The 27,187-nt window shown below is 35.7% G+C and overlaps 1 protein-coding gene across 13 annotated transcripts in view; it reads right to left on the bottom strand.

Moving 5' to 3' along the window:
• LOC149780011 (uncharacterized) overlaps positions 1-21,625 on the bottom strand; it is a 105,027-nt gene extending 83,402 nt beyond the window's left edge. For 9 of the 13 annotated variants that reach the window (XM_089936736.1, XM_089936742.1, XM_089936741.1 and 6 more), the window contains exons 1-6: positions 21,451-21,582; positions 12,895-13,014; positions 10,686-10,886; positions 9,473-9,679; positions 5,854-6,060; positions 2,224-2,430 (exon numbers count right to left, since the gene is read on the bottom strand). In XM_089936736.1, the coding sequence (XP_089792862.1) occupies positions 2,224-2,430; positions 5,854-6,060; positions 9,473-9,679; positions 10,686-10,886; positions 12,895-13,014; positions 21,451-21,490 (982 nt within the window). In that variant the 5' untranslated portion in view covers positions 21,491-21,582. Of the gene's footprint in view, positions 1-2,223; positions 2,431-5,853; positions 6,061-9,472; positions 9,680-10,685; positions 10,887-12,894; positions 13,015-21,450 lie in introns of all 13 variants that reach the window. The other 4 variants (XR_016414976.1, XM_089936737.1, XM_089936747.1 and 1 more) reach the window with 4 other exon arrangements.
• Positions 21,626-27,187: the final 5,562 nt, after the last annotated feature.

Here is a 27,187-nt window from a genome sequence, read left to right as displayed (position 1 = left end):
TAAATTTTAAGACTCATTTTCCCCCTTGTTGTATGTCGGTGATTAAAGTCATGCCATTCTGAATGAGTTTCCCTTACATCGATCTTTTATTAGGAATTAAGATTCCATTTTAAAGATTCATGTAGTCTAGAACCGTTGAAATCAAGTACCAAACATGCTTAAACAGCATATCAACAAGGACAGTTCAATCAGTAGGCAATCAGTACTAATAATACAATAATTTCAAGTAAACTCTAAAGATCAACAGTCATTTGTTTCATTTATTTCTGTTTTGGCAATTGAATTCATGCCAATTGGAGTAGCGTTGACCTTTCACATAAATTAATTAGGAACCTTGAAATACGATTACACACTGCATAACTAACCGTAGAAATAAAGTTCATTCATGCATAGTGTCTAATCGATTTTATAGCTTTGTGACTCTATGAATAATGTAAATGTTAAGTTAAGGTCTTACGATTTCAAATACTTATAGAAATGAATCTAAGAAATTAATAACAAAACAATAAATGTTTATTAGGTACAGGTAATGCTAAGCACAAGAATGGAATATGAATCCATAGTGTTTGTTAGTGTTATGAAATACTAACGTTCAGTTCGGTGCGCAACTTGAAGAGATTTTAACAAGTCTCAATGCATGTTAGAACGGCGCGGTATGCAAATGTATAATTATTGCAAGAAGAACTCAATTAAATTGATACTACACAAGAAACCTGTTCAAATCTTTACCATTTTTCTATCGTGATTTCGAGGCATCCCCTTACCTCGGAATTCTCCAACATATTCTCGTACATGATTTAAAAAAAAACTACGTGTCCTATAAATGGTCCTTGACATCTTAGGTTTTAGTTTATACGTCGCAAATTATTTTCGTGACACTGGATTTGCTTTAACAAATATGTAATATTATAAGAAGCGCGAACTTTCATAGATACGTCAAGCAATAAACAACACTTTCTTTCCGTGTTGAAAACATCATTGAAGCTATATTTTGCAGAGGAATGCGACTTACTGCGAAGAAAGGACAGCTCGGGTAGTCAAAATAACGAATCACAGGAAGTAAACAACCGTTACCATTACCTGGTGCGCAAATGACATTGTTTGTTTTAAAACGTAACCATGATGGTCTCCTGGTCTGTAAAAGGGCAAACTAATGTGTACAAATAAATGATTACTTTAAAAGTTTCTAATTAGATGATTTTAATTGTCATCGATGGTCACGCAATATCCTTTAATATTGACCATTATCAATCATTGTAATTTTCTTTAGTGGTAGATTGAAAGCGATTATTTCATCATCTTGATGAATATTCTGATTGTTACAAGCGATGTTTGATCGCGTATTAACGAGTTGTGTTGTATCGGGGCTGTCTTTCTGCAGCAAGCACAATCCTGGTTCAGATATGTATCATGGACATGACTTTGTCTGTTAAAATTTGAAATATACTAATTTATTCATAGAGAAGTTCAATAGGGTTGCCGATTTTAATTTTGATCTATGATATGTGCAAACAGGTTTAACTTTATGAAGCAATTAATATCCTAAATTAGGGTATAATATTTCCATTTCAAATGTATTTGATGTTTTCACAATAGGGCTAATGATATAGCTATGATACAATGTACAAATGAAAACAACGTTCTACTTAGCCCTTATAGCATGTGATGTGATCTTTGATTTTATTTGGATCGCATTACATATCTAATGCAAGCGACTAAGAATTATATTTTTTATAATAAAATTCTGCGACAAAATATGACCACTTAGTCACATAGCTTTCTAAGCACAAAACCTACAATCATACTAACGTTTCCCAACGTATTTCATTCGTTACAAATCTGATAGACGTAAATTTAGCTGTCCGATTGATATCAAATTGGATGTCCAAAATACATAGGGTTATCTGTCAGATAGACACGGGCTTTAGCTGTAAGAAAATGTATGCATTTTCTTCTTTTATGTACTTCTAAATAAATGTTTCTCAACAGTACCGTGTGCTAAAAACTGTGAGTGTTCATATATGGGTTTTGAGTGCCAATTCAAGTTTTATGCTAAGACTGTTGCATGACCATAGAACATGAATTCCTATCATGATTCCTGCTCAAAGATTTAAAAGTGCCGCCAACCACTGACATTAAAGCTAACATCTTTATGATGGACAACCACTTTGGTTAGCAAACAAAAAGCAATATTTTGTTATAAAATGATATTTGCGATACAACCTTTCTCTGTAAATAACTCCTCTATTGTATTGTTGGAACCAATATCAGATTGGGATTTAACGTGATCGATACGAGCATTATCATACTCTGGTCGTGCATAGTTGGTACTTCCATCCGACTCATATTGTCTTGAATCGAACTCGTTGGTGCTGGTTACAAGATCTAAATAGGGCTCTGGTGTTGATTTGACACGTGAATCCTTATCACCTGTTTGTGGATTAAAAGATTAAAACTGAGAATATTTCTTTAATTTATTTCAAGTCGGGCCAATTGGTCGTCAGCCAACTTCGTAACTATTTTATTCAACAACATAAAATAACTATCTTTTCTGAAGGAATAACTTTACTACTGTAATCTATTTAAATCTCATTGGATTAGAATGAATGTTGGAAACGGTGTCGATGTTTCACAGCTACATTCGGTAATCGGATGAAAATCTATGCATTATGTTTAACAAAATGCCCTTATCACATTGCAATCTGATATTTATCATTATATTTTAAGTTGCAATCCAGTTCTAAAACAGTTAAAATGAAACGTGAGACAATGATTAGCTTTCACCAAACATTTCACTAAATTATCAGCGCACGGTTTTGGAGAATTATATTTTTAAGTTTTAAAATTGTACACGACATTCGACTCCGTTGAAAAATCTGACTTAAAAATCTGTAAAGAGTGGTTAAAGTACTTTTTATTAAATATACAAGGATATCAACTGTACTGCACCTTAGTCCAGTAATGACTGAACTTCTTCAGAAAATGTTTTACAAAAGCTGCTTCAATTTATTAAAATGCCAATTTCTTTTAACGCGACCTAGTCTACTTTAAATCCCGTTTATTCGAATGTCAGGTTATTTTCAGACAACGCAGCACATTAAACTAAAGAGCGAATCAATCCAATTTTATCTTCCTATCAACGGTGTATGGAGGATCTTGAATGCAATATTTTCTAAGGAAAATATTATGCTTTCTATCAAAACGCTTTTAAATATAACTGAAATATGACATTGCGTCTTTATTGTATTAGATTTAGACGTTACGATCGAGAGGCAGTGGTTGCAAATATTTTAGCTGCATACGTGGAAAGGAACCATTTACACGATTAGCTCGGAAGATTATCTCTTCACATGAAGAGGGACAAACACGCTCACAAAGAACATATATTTGTCCAAAAACATTGGATGAATGAAGCATGCTATTATAAATTAAAATCTAATAGAACCAGCTTTCTGCATAAGTAGTTTAGTTTTCCATACCTTATTGTAGTTCCTTAATATGTAAATAAAAGTACCAATTGGTCTAAAGCGAAATGTGTCTGATTCTGCTACTGTGAAGAATTACCAATTTATAGAGCCCTTTATAGAGTCTTTTAATTGTAAAACTAAATAAGGTAACATGTAAATTTTAAGACTCATTTTCCCCTTTGTTGTATGTCGGTGATTAAAATTATGCCATTCTGAATGAGTTTCCCTTACATCGATCTTTTATTAGCAATTAAGATTCCTATTTTAAAGATTCATGTAGTCTAGAACCGTTGAAATCAAGTACCAAACATGCTTAAACAGCATATAAACAAAGACAGTTCAATCAGTAGGCAATCAGTATTAATAATACAATAATTTCAAGTAAACTCTAAAGATCAACAGTCATTTGTTTCATTTATTTCTGTTTTGGCAATTAAATTCACGCCAATTGGAGTAGCGTTGACCTTTCACATAAATTAATTAGGAACCTTGAAATACGATTACACACTGCATAACTAACCGTAGAAATAAAGTTCATTCATGCATAGTGTCTAATCGATTTTATAGCTTTGTGACTCTATGAATAATGTAAATGTTAAGTTAAGGTCTTACGATTTCAAATACTTATAGAAATGAACCTAAGAAATTAATAACAAAACAATAAATTCTTATTAGGTACAGGTAATGCTAAGCACAAGAATGGAATATGAATCCATTGTGTTTGTTAGTGTTATGAAATACTAACGTTCAGTTCGGTGCGCAACTTGAAGAGATTTCAACAAGTCTCAATGCATGTTAGAACGGCGCGGTATGCAAATGTATAATTATTGCAAGAAGAACTCAATTAAATTGATACTACACAAGAAACCTGTTCAAATCTTTACCATTTTTCTATCGTGATTTCGAGGCATCCCCTTACCTCGGAATTCTCCAACATATTCTCGTACATGATTTTAAAAAAGACTATGTGTCCTATAAATGGTCCTTGACATCTTAGGTTTTAGTTTATACGTCGCAAATTATTTTCGTGACACTGGATTTGCTTTAACAAATATGTAATATTATAAGAAGCGCGAACTTTCATAGATACGTCAAGCAATAAACAACACTTTCTTTCCGTGTTGAAAACATCATTGAAGCTATATTTTGCAGAGGAATGCGACTTACTGCGAAGAAAGGACAGCTCGGGTAGTCAAAATAACGAATCACAGGAAGTAAACAACCGTTACCATTACCTGGTGCGCAAATGACATTGTTTGTTTTAAAACGTAACCATGATGGTCTCCTGGTCTGTAAAAGGGCAAACTAATGTGTACAAATAAATGATTACTTTAAAAGTTTCTAATTAGATGATTTTAATTGTCATCGATGGTCACGCAATATCCTTTAATATTGACCATTATCAATCATTGTAATTTTCTTTAGTGGTAGTTTGAAAGCGATTATTTCATCATCTTGATGAATAGTCTGATTGTTACAAGCGATGTTTGATCGCGTATTAACGAGTTGTGTTGTATCGGGGCTGTCTTTCTGCAGCAAGCACAATCCTGGTTCAGATATGTATCATGGACATGACTTTGTCTGTTAAAATTTGAAATATACTAATTTATTCATAGAGAAGTTCAATAGGGTTGCCGATTTTAATTTTGATCTATGATATGTGCAAACAGGTTTAACTTTATGAAGCAATTAATATCCTAAATTAGGGTATAATATTTCCATTTCAAATGTATTTGATGTTTTCACAATAGGGCTAATGATATAGCTATGATACAATGTACAAATGAAAACAACGTTCTACTTAGCCCTTATAGCATGTGATGTGATCTTTGATTTTATTTGGATCGCATTACATATCTAATGCAAGCGACTAAGAATTATATTTTTTATAATAAAATTCTGCGACAAAATATGACCACTTAGTCACATAGCTTTCTAAGCACAAAACCTACAATCATACTAACGTTTCCCAACGTATTTCATTCGTTACAAATCTGATAGACGTAAATTTAGCTGTCCGATTGATATCAAATTGGATGTCCAAAATACATAGGGTTATCTGTCAGATAGACACGGGCTTTAGCTGTAAGAAAATGTATGCATTTTCTTCTTTTATGTACTTCTAAATAAATGTTTCTCAACAGTACCGTGTGCTAAAAACTGTGAGTGTTCATATATGGGTTTTGAGTGCCAATTCAAGTTTTATGCTAAGACTGTTGCATGACCATAGAACATGAATTCCTATCATGATTCCTGCTCAAAGATTTAAAAAAAAAAAAGTGCCGCCAACCACTAACATTAAAGCTAACATCTTTATGATGGACAACCACTTTGGTTAGCAAACAAAAAGCAATATTTTGTTATAAAATGATATTTCCGATACAACCTTTCTCTGTAAATAACTCCTCTGTTGTATTGTTGGAACCAATATCAGATTGGGATTTGACGTCATCAATACGGGCATTACCATACTCTGGGCGTTCATAACTGGTACTTCCATCCGACTCATATTGTCTTGAATCGAACTCGTTGGTGCTGGTTACAACATCAAAATAGGGCTCTGGTGTTGATTTGACACGTGAATCCTTATCACCTGTTTGTGGATTAAAAGATTAAAACTGAGAATATTTCTTTAAGTTATTTCAAGTCTTGCCGATTGGCCATCAGCCAGCTTCGTAACTGTTTTATTCAACAACATAAAATAACTATCTTTTCTGAAGGAATAACTTTACCACTGTAATCTATTTAAATCTCATTGGATTAGAATGCATGTTGGAAACGGTGTCAAAGTTTCACAGCTACATTCGGTAATAGGGATGAAAATCTATGCATTATGTTTAACAAAATGCCCTTATCAAATTGCAATCTGATATTTATCATTATATTTTAAGTTGCAATCCAGTTCTAAAACAGTTAAAATAAAAGTGAGGAAATGATTAGCTTTCACCAAACATTTCACTAAATTATCAGTGCACGGTTTTGGAGAATTATAGTTTCGAGTTTTAATACTGTACACAACATTCGACTCCGTTGAAAAATCTGACTTAAAAATCTGTAAAGAGTGGTTAAAGTACTTTTTGTTAAACATAAAAGGATATCAAATGTACTGCACCTTAGTCCAGTAATGATTGAACTTCTTCAGAAAATGTTTTACAAAAGCTGCTTCAATTTATTAAATGCCAATTTCTTTTAACGCGACCTAGTCTACTTTAAATCCCGTTTATTCGAATGTCAGGTTATTTTCAGACAACGCAGCACATTAAACTAAAGAGCGAATCAATCCAATTTTATCTTCCTATCAACGGTGTATGGAGGACCTTGAATGCAATTTTTTCTAAGGAAAGTAATATGCTTTTTATCAAAACGCTTTTAAATGTAACTGAAATATGACATTTGGTCTTTACTGTATTAGATTTAAACGTTACGATCGAGAAGCAGTGGTTGCGAATATTTTAGCTGCATACGTGGAAAGGAACCATTTACACGATTCGCTCGGAAGATTATCTCTTCACATGAAGAGGGACAAACACGCTCACAAAGAACATATATTTGTCCAAAAACATTGGATGAATGAAGCAGGCTATTATAAATTTAAATATAATAGAACCAGCTTTCTGCATAAGTAGTTTAGTTTTCCATACCTTATTGTAGTTCCTAATATGTAAATAACAGTACCAATTGGTCTAAAGCGAAATGTGTCTGATTCTGCTACTATGAAGAATTACCAATTTATAGAGCCCTTTATAGCGTCTTTTAATTGTAAAACTAAATAAGGTAACATGTAAATTTTAAGAGTCATTTTCCCCCTTGTTGTATGTCGGTGATTAAAGTCATGCCATTCTGAATGAGTTTCCCTTACATCGATCTTTTATTAGGAATTAAGATTCCATTTTAAAGATTCATGTAGTCTAGAACCGTTGAAATCAAGTACCAAACATGCTTAAACAGCATATCAACAAGGACAGTTCAATCAGTAGGCAATCAGTACTAATAATACAATAATTTCAAGTAAACTCTAAAGATCAACAGTCATTTGTTTCATTTATTTCTGTTTTGGCAATTAAATTCATGCCAATTGGAGTAGCGTTGACCTTTCACATAAATTAATTAGGAACCTTGAAATACGATTACACACTGCATAACTAACCGTAGAAATAAAGTTCATTCATGCATAGTGTCTAATCGATTTTATAGCTTTGTGACTCTATGAATAATGTAAATGTTAAGTTAAGGTCTTACGATTTCAAATACTTATAGAAATGAATCTAAGAAATTAATAACAAAACAATAAATGCTTATTAGGTACAGGTAATGCTAAGCACAAGAATGGAATATGAATCCATTGTGTTTGTTAGTGTTATGAAATACTAACGTTCAGTTCGGTGCGCAACTTGAAGAGATTTCAACAAGTCTCAATGCATGTTAGAACGGCGCGGTATGCAAATGTATAATTATTGCAAGAAGAACTCAATTAAATTGATACTACACAAGAAACCTGTTCAAATCTTTACCATTTCTCTATCGTGATTTCGAGGCATCCCCTTACCTCGGAATTCTCCAACATATTCTCGTACATGATTTAAAAAAAAACTACGTGTCCTATAAATGGTCCTTGACATCTTAGGTTTTAGTTTATACGTCGCAAATTATTTTCGTGACACTGGATTTGCTTTAACAAATATGTAATATTATAAGAAGCGCGAACTTTCATAGATACGTCAAGCAATAAACAACACTTTCTTTCCGTGTTGAAAACATCATTGAAGCTATATTTTGCAGAGGAATGCGACTTACTGCGAAGAAAGGACAGCTCGGGTAGTCAAAATAACGAATCACAGGAAGTAAACAACCGTTACCATTACCTGGTGCGCAAATGACATTGTTTGTTTTAAAACGTAACCATGATGGTCTCCTGGTCTGTAAAAGGGCAAACTAATGTGTACAAATAAATGATTACTTTAAAAGTTTCTAATTAGATGATTTTAATTGTCATCGATGGTCACGCAATATCCTTTAATATTGACCATTATCAATCATTGTAATTTTCTTTAGTGGTAGTTTGAAAGCGATTATTTCATCATCTTGATGAATAGTCTGATTGTTACAAGCGATGTTTGATCGCGTATTAACGAGTTGTGTTGTATCGGGGCTGTCTTTCTGCAGCAAGCACAATCCTGGTTCAGATATGTATCATGGACATGACTTTGTCTGTTAAAATTTGAAATATACTAATTTATTCATAGAGAAGTTCAATAGGGTTGCCGATTTTAATTTTGATCTATGATATGTGCAAACAGGTTTAACTTTATGAAGCAATTAATATCCTAAATTAGGGTATAATATTTCCATTTCAAATGTATTTGATGTTTTCACAATAGGGCTAATGATATAGCTATGATACAATGTACAAATGAAAACAACGTTCTACTTAGCCCTTATAGCATGTGATGTGATCTTTGATTTTATTTGGATCGCATTACATATCTAATGCAAGCGACTAAGAATTATATTTTTTATAATAAAATTCTGCGACAAAATATGACCACTTAGTCACATAGCTTTCTAAGCACAAAACCTACAATCATACTAACGTTTCCCAACGTATTTCATTCGTTACAAATCTGATAGACGTAAATTTAGCTGTCCGATTGATATCAAATTGGATGTCCAAAATACATAGGGTTATCTGTCAGATAGACACGGGCTTTAGCTGTAAGAAAATGTATGCATTTTCTTCTTTTATGTACTTCTAAATAAATGTTTCTCAACAGTACCGTGTGCTAAAAACTGTGAGTGTTCATATATGGGTTTTGAGTGCCAATTCAAGTTTTATGCTAAGACTGTTGCATGACCATAGAACATGAATTCCTATCATGATTCCTGCTCAAAGATTTAAAAGTGCCGCCAACCACTGACATTAAAGCTAACATCTTTATGATGGACAACCACTTTGGTTAGCAAACAAAAAGCAATATTTTGTTATAAAATGATATTTGCGATACAACCTTTCTCTGTAAATAACTCCTCTATTGTATTGTTGGAACCAATATCAGATTGGGATTTAACGTCATCGATACGAGCATTATCATACTCTGGTCGTGCATAGTTGGTACTTCCATCCGACTCATATTGTCTTGAATCGAACTCGTTGGTGCTGGTTACAACATCTAAATAGGGCTCTGGTGTTGATTTGACACGTGAATCCTTATCACCTGTTTGTGGATTAAAAGATTAAAACTGAGAATATTTCTTTAATTTATTTCAAGTCGGGCCAATTGGTCGTCAGCCAACTTCGTAACTATTTTATTCAACAACATAAAATAACTATCTTTTCTGAAGGAATAACTTTACTACTGTAATCTATTTAAATCTCATTGGATTAGAATGAATGTTGGAAACGGTGTCGATGTTTCACAGCTACATTCGGTAATAGGGATGAAAATCTATGCATTATGTTTAACAAAATGCCCTTATCACATTGCAATCTGATATTTATCATTATATTTTAAGTTGCAATCCAGTTCTAAAACAGTTAAAATGAAACGTGAGACAATGATTAGCTTTCACCAAACATTTCACTAAATTATCAGCGCACGGTTTTGGAGAATTATATTTTTAAGTTTTAAAATTGTACACGACATTCGACTCCGTTGAAAAATCTGACTTAAAAATCTGTAAAGAGTGGTTAAAGTACTTTTTATTAAATATACAAGGATATCAACTGTACTGCACCTTAGTCCAGTAATGACTGAACTTCTTCAGAAAATGCTCTACAATAGCTGCTTCAATTTATTAAAATGCCAATTTCTTTTAACGCGACCTAGTCTACTTTAAATCCCGTTTATTCGAATGTCAGGTTATTTTCAGACAACGCAGCACATTAAACTAAAGAGCGAATCAATCCAATTTTATCTTCCTATCAACGGTGTATGGAGGACCTTGAATGCAATATTTTCTAAGGAAAATATTATGCTTTTTATCAAAAAGCTTTAAAATGCAATTGAAATATGCCATATCTTCAACGAAAAGTTTATTTGAAAAACTAGATACCATTTATAACTTGTAAATGTGCAGCGAAAGAGATCTGAAGGACTTCAAAGCTACAAAGATATTCGGAACTTCCTTGAACTTTATAGTCGTACGTTACAACAACATATTTTTGGTCTCATGTTGAAAAGAGGTGGTAAACTTCCAAGCAGTACACATATTGAAACCTACCGATGCATTTTGGGATATGTCCAACCCAACGTCCATTATTGCAGGTTAGCTCGGATGTTTCTTCAGTTCCATAGTTATATACATATTCATCGTCACCATCTAGTGGACAAGAAATCTTTATTTTTTCTCCACTTCGGTACATTGTCTTGACCGTTTCATCTTTGTATAGAAACTCCTTGAGATCATTCAAGATACATTCGGCTGAAAGAAATACTTTCATGTCATACTCTAATTAAATAGATTTCAGCCATAATGTGTAATAACAGGTTAAAGTATTCACTTCAACATCTGAATAGGATTGGATGGTATGTGTTTAACTTGATAATGAATTAAGACCGTGTATTTGTATTTTTTATACGTTTATAATAAATAACATTGTGAGAATCAAATACAGTATGTCATATTCATTATGATTAGTGACCTTCTTCTAGCCGGTAATACATGCATTCACATAGACGCGATGTTGCCGTTTTATGATAATGGAATATTATATAGATAAAGTGGTATATGGAGAATAGTGTATTGACTTTCATATTGTGTTAAATTCTTGCATTAGTGCCTTCTTTTACCACAAACAAATTAAATGCACATGTGCGTTTACATTTGATGGGCGCCTATCTCACAGACACACATTTAATCTTGATTGTGAAACTCTTTAAGGAGGGTATGTCTAAGACATAATGTTTGAAGCAAGAGTGAGGGGCTCTAGAACTTTCGACATAAACGGGGTCAACAGGGTACAGTAGTATACATTAACAATTACACATGGAATGCAACTGAATAATTACAGGATGAGGTACAGCAACAAAACAATGGCAAAAGAAAAGTTAATCGAAAGGAAGGACAATAAAAATACTAAGAAGAAATCACATATTCGTCATCCATGACATTATCAGCGCCATCTGATAAGTGCACTACTTAAACATTCAGTTTCTACATCCCTTTTGTATGCTCGTATATTTCATTAAAGGTTTTGTTGACCTGTATCCCTTTCACATACACATATACACACGCACACATAAAAAATAAAGCAGAGTTGGTTCAGAACGTAGAAGAGTATACATATTTCAATGGGTATTTGGTTGTTTTAACATTTTAGCTTTATGATGTTAGGATTAACAAGAAGCAATTGTAATGAGGACTTGACATACAATATGCCTTATTTCTTGTGGTCGGTTTCACATGATATCTTCTTCTAAGAACTTAAAAAAGAGATTTAAAATTTAATTATATATGCAGATGGTGCCTTATTAAAAACACTAGTGTCTTTCAAAGAGTGGATTTAACCGCTACATCTATTTCAATGTGTTGGTTTTTGTTGGGGGTGGGTCTGGGGTAGATAGGCATTTAAAGATTTATTCTTCAAAGCAAATGGTAGTCCCTAAAACCTTGGAAATGCAACTAATATAATTACGTGCAAATAAAGACGTATACTTATGTATATCCTGATAATTATCACATATAAATTGTCACTGGATCGTAAACTCCACTCATTAATGCATATAAATCTGATATAGGCTGTGAAGATAAAGTTTACCGTTAATGTCTGATTTTTGCTGTGTTGAGTAAACCTAGAGTCGTTGATTGTATAATTTGATAGTTGAATGACAGTGACATTTACTTGATAGGTAAAGATACTAATTCTCAGGCGTATTAAGTTTTTAAGTATAACTGATAATAACAAAAAGAGTCTGTTGTATTCACCTTTGGGTCTTTATTGTATTAGATTCAGACATTACGATCGAGAGGCAGTGGTTGCGAATATTAGAGCTTCATACGTGAATAAACGATTCGGTCAGAGGATTATCTCTTCACATGAAGAGGGACAAACATGCTCACAAAGGACACGATATATTTTGTCCAGAATTTATGAATAAACGAAGAGTATGGTCAGATTCATATTGGTTACTTGAAATATTTAGAGATTTGTATTTTTACTAACAGGCCCTGAACTGTCAATAAGGATCATTGCTACTGGTAACATTATTATGTCTTTGTATAATCAAAGAATATTTCTTGTTTCATGAACAAAATGTACAATATAGATCCAGATGCATCGGTTTATTGTATGACTGTGTTAGTGTTGGTAGCATTCGGTCGGTACGTTAAGCAGAGCAAATCCGCTGCAAAGCCGAAACCTTTTGACCATTATCGTTCAACGTAAATTTTAATCTTTATTAATTTCTTTAGCATGCTGGTAAGTCCTTACCTCCGCATCCAACTACTTCATCTGATTTCTCAAAACAATCCGGAAACCCGTCACAGTATTTGGTAACATCAATACATTTTCCATTTCCACACTGAAATTCCAGGTCAGAACAGGAAGTAGCTGCCAATAAATAAATGTTTATTAATTGTTGCGCATTTGACTGCATATGTATGAACGGAGCTAATCAGCTTATAATTCCCACATTGTTTTCAAGCAAAATTTGAATCATTTAGCTAGTATTTAGACCATGATATGAATGATCAATCAAGATTTAATTTCTTACACGACAATGTGCATTGCGTTTCTCAGATTACCCTAACAGTTGTACCTTGATTTAAAATATTTAGGATTAGATGGTAATTACCATAATTTCTATAGTAATCTTGTGATTGTATGCATTAATAATATCGAACATTTTGAGAAGCGATTTTTAAATAGCACATTGATGACGTTGAGTAATGATAACAGTGTATCACGAAACACGGTCATGTCCCCGAAACCGGAAATGTGTCATGAAACACTGTGAATGTCCCTAAAACACCTATAAAGTGTCATGAAGAACAATAAAGTCCGCGTCAACAACGGCACGGTGTCATGAAAGTCTGATACAACCACTGATGTTGGCACCCAAGAAGCTGATAAACTAACTCCTATGACTTGACATCTTTCAAGGAAACCGAAAAAGAGGAAAAGAGTTTTAACCTTTTAAATTTTAGATTTTAGGACTGGGTTGTGTTCCAACGGTTGTTCTTGTTGTTGTTGTTGTGGGGTTTAACGCCATTTTTCAGCACGATAGGCTATACATGGCGGCCAGTATTAATGGTGGAGGAAGAACCCGGAAAACCCCGGAAAGAACCACCGACCCACGAGAAGCTACTGGCAGGCTTTCTCACATGCCCACATTGGCTGAATCTTAGACTCGAACCGCCGCAGACAGAGGTGAGATGGCAGTGATCCGTAACGAAGAGCGCTTTAGACCACTCGGCCACTCGGGGCCCCTGTTCCAACGGTAACATGTGCACTAATTGATTGAAATAAATAGCAACGCCTCTTATGTTTCATCTATTGTCTCCACTTGTGGGATGATATACACAGACATACAAGACACAAAAACTCAATCAGTCTATACTGCAATAATTTAATAATAAACTCCAACATTGAACTGAAAAAGGTTAGAATCGAATTTTCGAACTTTGCACGGGGTTCAAGTTTCAAAGAAAATTATTTCTTAAATTTTCCACACTGATAATCCTGGTTAATTAAATTAAGAAAGACCTTGTCTATCATAGGTTTTCTAAAAATAACCTTTAAAGCGTTTTTTCTGGTGTATGTTTCATTAAGGTAATTTGAATTGGAAAGTATACATGTTGGCCTTAGTTTAGTTGTGCATATTTAATAATCCTGTTAGTTCCATATGTTCATTTTTACTTCCTTTGCTGGAGCCCTGATAAAAGAGTGATTGCGAGTGTCCCATGGACCTATACTAATGGGGGTTCTGGCTTACTTTGTCCTGCGCACAGAAAGGTCTTACTGTATGATTCCTAATGGCTTATTATGTTTACTTTTGAGTGCGATAATGTTCGTGTGCGATTGTGTGAATGCCATCGGAGTATCGTTTATCATCGAATGAGCAAAATAATGGCTTGTTTCTGCGCATTACCGATAGGTGGTGTTATTGTGAACGGAACGTTCTCATTCGGTAGTACTGTAGATGTCCATGATGTGAGTGTGAGTAATGCTGGTGAGTAGATGTTTTGGAGGTGTCTGCTTGTTTTGCTCCTTTGGCTGTTTTCATGATTGTCCCATCTGTGTTGGATATGCCCTGAGTTTAATCTTTGAACTTTCCGAGAACTATTTTACTGTCATCGCAGTGGAGGGATAGTCTAGTAGATAATCGCTGAGATCGAAGAGTTCACGATTTTGATACAGGTCTGTATTGACGACGTTGTCGTGAATCTCGTCAATGAGCCGGTCATTATTAGTCATGAGTAGCCTGACTTTACCGCCGTACTTGTTCATGATAAAGTCGTGATGAAATTCGAGCATGAATATTTTGGAGAGATCTAGAAAGGCTGCACCGGCGTATATATATTTGTCCAGCAAGATATTGACTTTTCTGGATTCAGTTGCGACTAGTTCGTTGTCAAAGATTTTCATGCTGACAAAAGCATCCCTGCCCACGAGCTTATCTCCTCGTCGCTGGTTTATTAGGATGTCGATTGTTTTCGATGTCTGATGTTTTTCATGGTTTTTCCAAACGTGCTATTGTTCATGAGTTTCAAGAAGTCATTCTCAAAATCAGTGGTAGCTTTCAAGCGTTGTGCTGTGTTGAAGTCGATGTAGGGTTTCATCCACGGTGACTGAAGAAACTTGAGATCCCGACGATCTTTTTGAGAACAAATCCATGTTGGAGGGCTTGTTAAAACAGTCGATGATGCATTTTGTGGCGGGTTTTGTTGGCGACATTTTGTATTAATTGTTCACTTTGTTGTCTTCGACTCCGAACTGGCTCTTTTGTTTAGTTGCTGCTGAGAGAGCATTGAGTTGCTGACAAGAATTTGTTCAGCTCAGAACGGATAGTCGTTATGACCCTCGTGGAAATGTTGCGGATACTTACATCCAAAGTCACCCGAATTGTCATGATATACCGCTTCGTCTTTCTTTGAGGAACTGCTCTTCGGTAATCCAGTAAAAATCTCATACGGGAAGGGGTTGTGACATGGCTCATTAATAGAGATTATTTAGTCGAGATAGTGATGTACACGGGGGCTTTTGTGGGGTCGTAGTTTTTCATGTAATTGTTGCTGGCTAGGGGGTATGTTTTAGTGATGATGGAGATACCTCCTCCTACCATCTGTTCCGTGAACGTGAACATGTCTGCATCGGTGAAGAGTTCCAAGGTGACCCAAGACTGTTTTAGCAGGACATCCCAGAGAGTCCTGGTGATGAGAAATACCAGAGCAGATCGAGCTCATAATGACTCAATCATGTACATGCGAGTTGGCTCTGATAGACACGTCGATGCTTATTTCCCTCACAAAATGAACGTTGAGAGCTAATCTAAATTTGATAGCCGTATTTGTGCGCAGTTCTGCACCTACAGTAGGTTTTAGAATGTGTTGCAAGAGTTCTTTATCGACTCCTTACTAAATCACATGAGGATGATCGTAAATAAATCCCTTGACAGCACCTGCATACGCTTGTTTGATTGTCTTATCTTATAGCGTTGTCGCTGAATGTCTCGCACATCAATTTCGGTAGTTTTTTCACGATGTCAGTTCCCGTCGACCTGATCATGATCTCATGCTGAGTCTCATGAATTCGAAATGTGCAACGGTTATTCCAGTGAGTGCTTTGTACTTGCCTCGCAGTTGCTTCATGAACTTCTGCGTGGTAATAATATCTCGTCCCGCCAGCGCTTTGACAGATTACAACGGAAAGCGATTCTTTGCATCGTTTTTAAGGATCCTCTGACTTATTCGATCAACTCATGCAGAGCGGCATTTGATCTGAGACAGAGTGAGTGAATAACCTATAGTGATAGAGCGACGCCCTTAATACAGCTAGCAAAACATGCAGCAAGGTAAAATCTTTTCCTCGATCTGCAACAACATTGTACTGGATTTTATTTTCCATTTATATTAGGCAGGATTCTGGTCAGACGCGTATATAGTGTAGTCCCGTCTGCAGTTTCTTTAAGTACTTGCTATTTTTGCTCATTCGGACACAGGTTTTAATCTTGTATATATGCATAATCATCTGTCTAATTGCTTGTTAATGTTTGTAAGATACAATTTAATCTCTTGTATAGCAAAGTGACTCTGCATGACTCTAACAAGTGTTTTTGGTAACTCAAAGGGATCACGGAAAACGCCAACAAGTCGAGCATGGGAGAGTATTGCTCGCAGCCTAATTCTCATATCAAGCGAGGTAGTCAAGGAGTCCGACGTCAGCTCCAGGTGTGTCAGCGCTGCGGTGGCAGAAACATCAGGGCGATTAAATATTACTACGAAACATTGAGAACCACCCAGCGACTCAGAAATCATTATCCAGTGTTTGAAGAGTTTTTGGAGAAGGTTTAGCTTGACGCAGTCAGCAGATCCGTGTAAAGTTCACCTAGTGGTCAGTCTTTACGAAGCTAACACGGAGAAAGAGGTGGGCAATGTATGCATTAAGATCAGGCACGTGATAGAGTGGATATATGTTTAAGCTTTTGGGATTTTTGCCAGCTGATTTAACCGCACAAGACCCGACATCATGTCTGGATTCGCTTCCATTTCAAACGTGGTAAATATATTGCTGTGAATATATGACGTGTACAGCTCATCCGCGCAATAAGTCATTTTTCGATGATACTTGTGCAGGTAATAATACAACAGGGCCATTTGTTCCACGTTAAAGTCTTTTATCGCTTGAAACATAAAATCTCTGTCCTTAAAAACCCAATGACTCCATTACTTTTTTCGATATTTTTCTCAATCATTTATTTTATCCAAAAGTTCATGAAATGCCTTTGGAGCGTTGACAAAGTATCTGGGTGGAAGAACACTTCCATTCTTAAACACAATACTCAGCTTTTGCTCCGTTCCATTTGGCTGAAAATTTTCCAAATACGTGTAGGATATCGCAGCCCCATCTGGTTCAATCTCTCCTTGTATGCTAAACATCGTCACGTTAGAAAGCACTTCCATGAACTTGCTGTTCTCAGACACTGGTGCCTCCTTCTGAGCGTTCGTTGAGCGTTATCGCCGCCAGAATCTGATCCACGTCCTCCAAGCTGGCGTGTTGAACAAAATTCGTTTGTGATAGCGTCTCGAAGTTGTCACTTTCCGCAAAAGCGCTTTCTTGACACCACTTTGTCCTTGCACTTGTGATGTTTTCGATGTGCATCGTCGCCTTCCTTTCGCCAAAGTCATTGTCGTTTGACGTAGCAATGTCTCACGATCATGTCCACGAGGTCTGTATGTACTTTGTTGATTATGTCGTGCACTATCCCTTCGATTTTTTTTTTACCAATCTCGCCAAATATCGATAGTTCCAAAATTTAAGTACGGCAAAATAATGATCGATGCCTTTTCTGAACTGATCCTATCGCATGTGCCCCATGGACCGATGAGACCGCTTGACGTTGTGATATTTCCATCGCTCGTGAGCTTCTTCCAGGGATAATTTACTGCACGTCTCACTTCGTTCACGCACACGTGCACTCACATGGTCCTCTTGAGAACGAGCCGGTCGAGGGTGGTACAGCTCCGTGGAGACTCGGACCATTTCCTTTATGATCTATACAAGATCGTTAGATGAGATCATCCAAAGTAAATATTTGAAAGTAACTCAAGCTGCGAGTGGTGGGCCCTGCAACTTGTCCTTCAAATTTAAAAGCTGCGTATTTGGGTATCGGCGATCGTTGTCATGAATTTCAGCACCGTTGTTCCAATGGTTGTGGTTCGTTATACAGCACTTCGATGCATGAGCCGAATTTAATGTTATCGACTTTCCAGGTGAGCTAAATACATCGGACGAAACACGGGATGCATTGACCTCTTTTCAGAGCTTGATAACCTAGACATCGACGAGATTGCGAGAGACCATTGCAGTGCTATCACTGTTAAACAGTTCAAAGACCGCTATGCGGAAGCGACGGTGTTCCCCAAGCACGATCTTATGACATTTCATCGCTAAAGAAGCACACATCGTCACCGGTAAAGCGACCACTAAACTATAGAGTTGGTCTGTACAAAACAATATCATTACAGACACTGAGATCTCGATACGAGCTGTTAAGACCTTCCCGCGGAAACAAGTATGTGCGTGGGAGATTACAAATGTTGCGGACAGCTACACATTCTCGGTGGAGCGATGGACGTCCACGCAAACCTTGCCAGACCTAGTAGAGGATGAACATAAATACACCGGACAGTGGGACCCCTGGAACAATAACTGGATGAAAACGATCAGCCAATGCCAGGTCAAGAGCCCTAAAACGGCGCCATTCCATCGCGATGCAACACGATATATGTTACAAAATAAACATGAAAATTTTATGGTTGAGGCGTTTGATAAAATTGTACGTAAACACAGACCAAATATATTATTGGCAGATCATGGTAGTGAATTTATAAGAAATCTTTACAAATTGGCTTAAAAAAAGCATCACCTTATACAGAACACAACCTAATCAAAGCATCCTTAATCGAACGGTTTAACAGTACTCACAAATCGCATGTGAAAGAGATTCACCGGCAATAACACCAAGCGATACTTAGATTTCTTGCCAGACATCGTCGAACACTACAATCATACGTGGTACCGCAGCATTTAAATCATACCTGAGGTATCTACTTCGGATAACAAAAAACAACAAGCCAAAGACGCCTTATGTTTAGATCCAAATTCAAAGTAGGTGATCACGTCGGAATCAGTAGACAAACATCCACGTTTGAAAAAGGATACACCCCTAACTGGTCTGAAGAAGTCCCTTCTTTCATTAAACTTTTTTTACGGTCTCACAAGAACCAGAAGTGTAATTGTTAGCGATTTCACATTTAGACCACCCGGCTATTTCTTTTAGACAAAAATATGTCTCAATTTCACTTCCTTGTCGGACCGACTCACCTATTTCTGCGAAACAAAAATATGCCTCAGATGTAAATAATTTGCAGAAAAATCATGCATTTAGCTCGCTCAAAGTTTCTTTATAAACGTTTCGGTCTATCATTGTTTCGTAACTATCCGACGTGGTCTGAAAGGCAACTAACTCAGAATTCGCAACATGATAAATTCTACGGATCATTCTCAAATTTATGATGAGACTTCCATTTGGATCACTTTGGCTCCTTACGAAACCATTTTTCAACCAACCAAAATGTAACGACTGATCGAACAAAAGTTTTATTCTTAACATCTTGGTTTATATTACTGTCAAATCCAGATGTATAAATGCCCAAGGCGGTCATAATAGATCAGGTTTCTGAATGCAGAGAAATTTGCTGCTAGCAAAATGTATAATTTTTTTAATGTAAACTGGTGCGAAGACATGTTTCTGACGCAAAAGTAGCCGATGTAGTTCCGATTAACCTCGGAACCAGTGGTGGGTTTATACATATGTTCAATGGGTTTAGTCGTCTTCTACTGTAGAATGAACAATATGTATAGTCTGCAAAGTCCGAAAACGTTCCGATTGTGACAAGGTTTCCTTCCGCCGTCATATTGTGCCATGTGATCAAAAGTAATTCCGAACAAAGTTCTCAATGTTCGCGAATTAATCTGATGTTTCCATTTCGTTTCGACTCAAAAGGGCGAGGATATTCTATTTGGGCAGCTATCGGTGTACATTCGGGTTATGATCTGTAGGATTCATCGAGAAGTTGTGAATATTCATTTCCTGAACTTAGAGTTTTATCAGGGAGCATAAAAGAAATAGCTGATAATTGTTTTATTATTCTAATATTGTATAATTCATGTATTGAACTTTTAGAATCTCTAGCCTATTCATGTTCATTAATTTATTGATTGCTAGCGTTATTATACTTTGGATTATTTCGAGATTTATTTTCTCGAGCATTTAGATGGATCTATTCGACCAGATGCCTAGTTTAATCAGCGTGTTGTTTCCCGAATGCCATAGCAGGTAACTTCAGTAAAAGTAAATGAAAGCAAAACAGAAGTTTGATAACATTCTCTCCGTTGTGCTTTTTGCAAATGGACAAAACTTGACTGTATACATGTCCCTTTTTAAGATGCACTGTTTCAACTGTGAAAAGTTGGAGCTCTCAAGTCATCAAAGTACCAGAACCCTATGTGGAGCAAAGGTAAAGAAAATAGCCTCGTTCAAGTTACCTCCCTTGAATACATTTCTAACAACTCCGCTATCTGTCCTGATATTTTTAATGCTATAGTGAAATATTTGGTTTTATTTATTTTCTTTTATCTACCTGAAACTCTCTCGTTCCTTGCAGTACTTTCATATGTCTTAATTGTATGTTTGATTGTTTGATCAGTTGGTAGAATGGATTAGTTTGTGGAGTGCTGTTTTAAAAGTCAAACACTGTGATAGCTACGCTCGCAATTGCAGCAGTGTTGCGTAACCCATATGCATTCAAACTAAGAAAGAAAAGAAAATATCTTTGATATAAAAATGTCAATGACATATTACTGTTGTTGTTGTTTTTCTTTTTTCTTTTTTGTTCTCTGTTGTTTATGATTTTATGTTGTTACTGTCGTGTTTTTTATTTTTTGATGTCAAGGGAGGGGGGGTGCCAGATATACTGGTCTCTGAGATCCTGCGGTTGATATTGTTTTCTGATAATGTTTATGTAGATTTAGGGAAGTATTGACCTTGTGACCTGGGACACACGACTAGCACTCTGTCGCCGACAAACGCTTTGGACACTAGCCAGCATTATCGCGTCAGGATGCAGTTAATAACTATTATATATCGTAATCAGAGTTGGTACACACAACTTACTTGACTTTCATGCTTGTTGGATGTGTTGCAAAGTTTTGTAAATGGAAAATGAAATAGGAAAGAGAATTCAATTCGAGAAATAAACTTACCGCCCAAAACAAATCCAAAGAGAGAGAATATCAACATCATTTTTCTCTGATCCACTGTTTCAACTGTGAAAAGTCAGAACTCTCAGGTCATCAAAGTGCCAGGACCCTTTAAATATTGTTTCATGTATCAACGCAGTAGCACATGTGTAATTCAAATTACAGTGTTTTATTAAACTGACATCAATTACCAGAGACGGTATTTCAAACAATCATATCCGCTTTCCGTAATTGGAAAATTGCTTGCATCTTTAAAAGCATTGAATTGGTTAATTTGTTTAGGTTATTAACCGGACTTGAAAAATAAATCTCGGCAGTAAAAAGATCGCACGCTGTGTTGAACGTTGGACCTTAGAGACAATGAGATCACTTTTCTTAATTGACTTCAATTAGTCTTTTCCGTTAAACACTGCGTATACTAGGAAACTACATCTTCGAGAGTGTTTTTCCACACCAACGTATATAGTTCATTCTCATAAAACCCCGTTTATAGCGAATAGTGCCACATTACGGACAATTGTAATTAGCATTACAGAGAGGGTCTCGCCACTTTACGGACAAGAAGTATACGGACAAGGAATAAACGGACAAAAGGTTGGGCCTCTATACAGAAATGTTGCAATGGCTGACCTCAATCGGGCGGAACAGTGTGTCAACGGTTAACCTGAATACGCGTTATTCTAGGAAAAATATAGACATAGACATAAAGACGTGGTTAGAGAAAATGTTAGCGATATAGACAGAGACATATCACACATAAAATCGACTACAAATGTTTTAGGGAAGAGATAATAAATATATTTTCGACGCAATGGAGGAGCACTGAAAAAGGGCATTTGGGTTTCTTCTTCTTTTTCTTCTAATTTCTGTCATCTCTTATTCATTTCAACCGACACCTTATCTACTCTACTACATTCTTCTTTTTCATCTTCTTTTTGTCTTCTTTGTCCTACTTCTCATTCTCTTCCTCCTTCTCATTTTTCCTCTTCTTGTTTTCCTCTTCGTTCATTGTTTCTCATTCCATCTTCTTATCCGTTCCTTTTACTCTTTTTCCTACTTTTCGTCTTTTTCCTCCTTTTTCTCTCTAACCCTTTCCTAAGCCTTCCTTAAATTTTTAATCTTCATCTTTACAAGGTGGGAGCTATAATACTCATCCTCCAATCCAACCAGCATCTTTTCTACCATTCTAACTTCATCTACCACTTACTGCAATTTAAGTATCTTGTCCATATGGTTTGTCGCCATGGTTAAATTATTCAATGTTGATTTGCGCGAATGACTGACTGACTACTTAAATTTACGTCGTTTTCGCCCGGTCGGGCATGTGCGATGGTTTAATGCCTGTACTTCAGGCTGTTTAATTGTTACTGGGAAAAGGAATCAGAGCCACATCCCCACGTGTTTATGTACTCAATGAGTGCTGGTACATTAAGCCAACAGATCGAGGGAGAATAAAATCCCATTCGACCTGTATGTATGGCTATCACGAGTGGGAGTAGACCCAACACACACTTATGTTTAAAGTCAGTATTAACTGTCCAGAAGCTTATTGGGAACCACCCGTTTATAGCGCAACTCCTGTCCCGAATTTCACGCATTTTGGGGCACCTGACAGTTTAGACGGGTTGGAAATAGTTCCACAGTCCGTCATATAGTACAATGTCCGAGAGAGGCATAGATGAAACGAATCCGACAGAAGGCACAAGCGCAACAGAGCTCCGAAACACCAGTTCGTACTTTTTATTAATCAAATTTAGTCCAGTCACTAATTAATATAACCAATAATGTGTAAGTCACCCGTGTAATTAGCCAAATCCACAAGTCAAAATAATTTTCATTGACGATTCAATTCATAAAATTGGAATTAAGTGTATATAGTGTACTTTCCGTTTCCTCACAAGATCCCAGTCTATTAAGTCAGGTGACTCATATTATTTTGGTATCACGCAATATTAAAGAATAGTAATTTAGATGGTGGAAATAAAAGATCAAATGAAAATGATAAAATAGAGATTTCATCAAAAGTGGTTTTCAAGCCAAAATCAAAAACCGTATACACTGAGGCAATTTGGCAGTCGTAATTCTTGCTCTTCTCCGCTAACGATTGGTCCTCTAGAGTTAATGCATCGTCCGGTTAGCTGGCTGCACTGGTATATGACTGGCTTCAATATCCGTTGTCAGGTGTCAATCCTACATTGGCTTCTGTATCCCGTTTCCGTGGTTCCTTCTTGTTATGACTCCCTTCAAACTTTAAATTTGCCACATCATTCGTCGGTACATCCATCACACTGGTTTACTGCCACCAGTTTTTCCAAAATGTTCTGGCGGAAACCTTACACTGGCTTTCTACCTCCCATTTTTCGGTGGCTGCCTCATGCTTTTTAGTTGCCTCTCGTCGAACGTAGAAATTACTCTGTGGCTACCTCGTGTAATTGTCTTTATCAGCTGCGTTGCTTGTGTGTAGTCAATGAAGGGTTGTTCGAATCTATATTATGCATAGAAAGTTCCATCTTATGACATGTGAACTGTTCTAAGAATAACAAACAGCTATTGTCACCATGTGGACTCATGACAATTTCATGAGTATCGTTGGTAAAATTCAAATATCACTGAAAGAGATCAGTGTTAGATTGCATTGGATGCAAAGCTGAGTAACTTATAAACAGTAGAAAAGGATGGGGCATTACTAAAGAACCCTCGGAAATACCACTAAGAATATATGATCTGATTCAAAAGTATACAGGTAAAAAAATTCTAAAATCTCTACTGAGATAGAATATGATCGAAGAGACTGAGTTTCAAGAAAGGGCTATATGCTGATAATTTTATAATAAGCACCAAATGGTCAACTAAACGCAATACTCAATAACAATCAAAAATAAGTTCTGAATCAATCCGATTCACTGCGTAATTCAATATACTTTTTCGATTGTTTTTAAGTATTACATAATTTTCGCTTGTTTATAAGTATAATGTAATTCAATAATCGTATTAGATTGTTAATAATCAATTCCCAGACATGAAGATCTAGACAACACTATTTTAAAACTCCAACCTTCAAATATGAATGAACACCTTGAGACACAAAGGTTTGGAAATGTAATCCAGATTAAAGTAGCGATTTGTCAATTATATTTTTAAGACGTTCATTCGTAAAATTCATTTAAACTAATGACGTATCATAACAACATATTGTCATTCAACATTTCACCAATTGAACTAATTGCTGCCATTATGTCACTTGGATGTCAACCCCACAACGTACGTGATGTCGTATCTTTCGTAGCATGAAAAACTGAGTGGGTCAAACAATACATCATTGTCGCATTCTAGCTTAATAAAAGATATTTATAATTGTCCTAGAATAAAAGTGAGAAGATTGAAAATCTAAAACACCGTTTTTTAGGGTGGCAATAACATTATTAATAAACATAATGTATAAATATATGCAATTTAATGAACCGACATGCTGTCAGCACAATTGGGCTACAAATCGCGATAATACAAATATTATATAATGTTAGATAACTGCATAATTCCAGTTGTTGTGGAGGAATAGAAGAGTTACTTGAAGACTAATTATCAGTAGCTTATTCATTTCGAATAAAAGAGTTTATTTGTCTTACACAGGACATCAAGAAACATGGAACTACTTTGCCTCTATTATAACACCTGTATGCATTGCCAAGCCATGACAAATCACAAATAATTGTAAATTAGCATATTTTTGCCCGTTCAAACACCCTCTCTCTCTCTCTCTCTCTCTCTCTCTCCATCGATCGATTCGCTGCCATACAGCAATCAATATAACTTTTAGTTTTTCCATCAAAACGAATATGTGATAACACAGACATAGTCTGATGAAAAACAAAAATGCGTAAAATTGAAATATTTTATGTTGCGTGACAGAATATTTGCTTCTCTCTCTCTCTCTCTCTCTCTCTCTCTCTCTCTCGTGTACTTGAATAAGTCAGCTCTTAGTTTTGAGGCTTTTTTATTTTTAGATACTTTTCAACAATTCACGTTTTTATGGTACAATGAAATTCTTCTTACACTGATCATCATTAAATCTACTTTTGAGGAAATATTTGTCTTTAGCAGTACTGATTCATATAATTTCCAATTTATATCAGTACTAATTGATATCGGTACTGATATGTTGTAAATGAGCTTCAATAATACGAAAACATGCGGTAAATATACTTGATTACAACATAATCCTTCCATAATCGATTCACAAATCTTGGTGGTATGTCGTTAAACTTGAATTTAAATACACTAAGCAAGTCACATAATCTAGATTGTAACATGGTGAATTAGCATATTTTGGTACGTCCGAACGCCGCTCTCTCTCTCCCCCTCGTATACTTGAATAAGGAAATCCATTTAGTTTTGAGTGTTTGTTAGTTTTAGAAACGTTTCAACAATTCACATTTTTATGATAGACAAATTATAGTTACACTGATCGACATAAGAAAATATGCTGCACAGATTGCCAAAATGCCACTTCAACAGACAGTAACTAGATAGCTGCAGGGAATTCACTATAAGTGCGTAAGAACAGTTAATATGTGTAATTATGTGTCGCCCACAGCAATTATCTAAACGTATTATGAATAGGTAAGATCTAAACGCAAACCAGCAACATAATAATTTATTAACAGGTCCAAGTTCCTATAGCCTCAATTCCATTCTAATTTATTAACAGGTTAAAGTTCCTATAGCCTCAATTTCTTTCGAATTTTTTAACAGGTCCAAGTTCCTATAGCCTCAATTCCTTTCTAATTTATTAACAGGTCCAAGTTCCTATAGCCTCAATTCCTTTCTAATTTATTAACAGGTCCAAGTTCCTATAGCCTCAATTACTTTCTAATTTATTAACAGGTCCAAGTTCCTATAGCCTCGATTCCTTTCTAATTTATTAACAGGTCCAAGTTCCTATAGCCTCAATTACTTTCAAATCTATTAACAGGTCCAAGTTCCTATAGCCTCAGTTTCTTTCTAATTTATTAACAGGTCAAAGTTTCTATAGCCTCAGTTCCTTTCTAATTTATTAACAGGTCCAAGTTCCTATAGCCTCAGTTCCTTTCTAATTTATTAACAGGTCCAAGTTCCTATAGCCTCAATTCCTTTCTAATTTATTAACAGGTCCAAGTTCCTATAGCCTCAATTACTTTCTAATTTATTAACAGGTCCAAGTTCCTAAAGCCTCAATTACTTTCTAATTTATTAACAGGTCCAAGTTCCTATAGCCTCAGTTCCTTTCTAATTTATTAACAGGTCAAAGTTCCTATAGCCTCGATTCCTTTCTAATTTATTAACAGGTCCAAGTTCCTATAGCCTCAATTACTTTCTAATCTATTAACAGGTCCAAGTTCCTATAGCCTCAATTTCTTTCTAATTTATTAACAGGTCAAAGTTTCTATAGCCTCAGTTCCTTTCTAATTTATTAACAGGTCCAAGTTCCTATAGCCTCAGTTCCTTTCTAATTTATTAACAGGTCCAAATTCCTATAGCCTCAATTTCCTTTCTAATTTATTAACAGATCCAAGTTCATATAGCCTCAATTCCTTTCCGATTTATTAACAGGTCCAAATTCATATAGCCTCAATTTCCTTTCTAATTTATTAACAGATCCAAGTTCCTATAGCCTCAGTTCCTTTCTAATTTATTAACAGATCCAAGTTCCTATAGCCTCAATTCCTTTCTAATTTATTAACAGGTCCAAGTTCCTAAAGCC

Source organism: Sinohyriopsis cumingii, chromosome 16 (genome assembly GCF_028554795.1).
Source record: "Sinohyriopsis cumingii isolate HCF-2022 chromosome 16, ASM2855479v2, whole genome shotgun sequence".
NCBI lineage: Eukaryota > Metazoa > Mollusca > Bivalvia > Unionida > Unionidae > Sinohyriopsis > Sinohyriopsis cumingii.
Note: the sequence above shows the minus strand (reverse complement) of the source record. Positions and strands in the feature narration are given on the sequence as shown.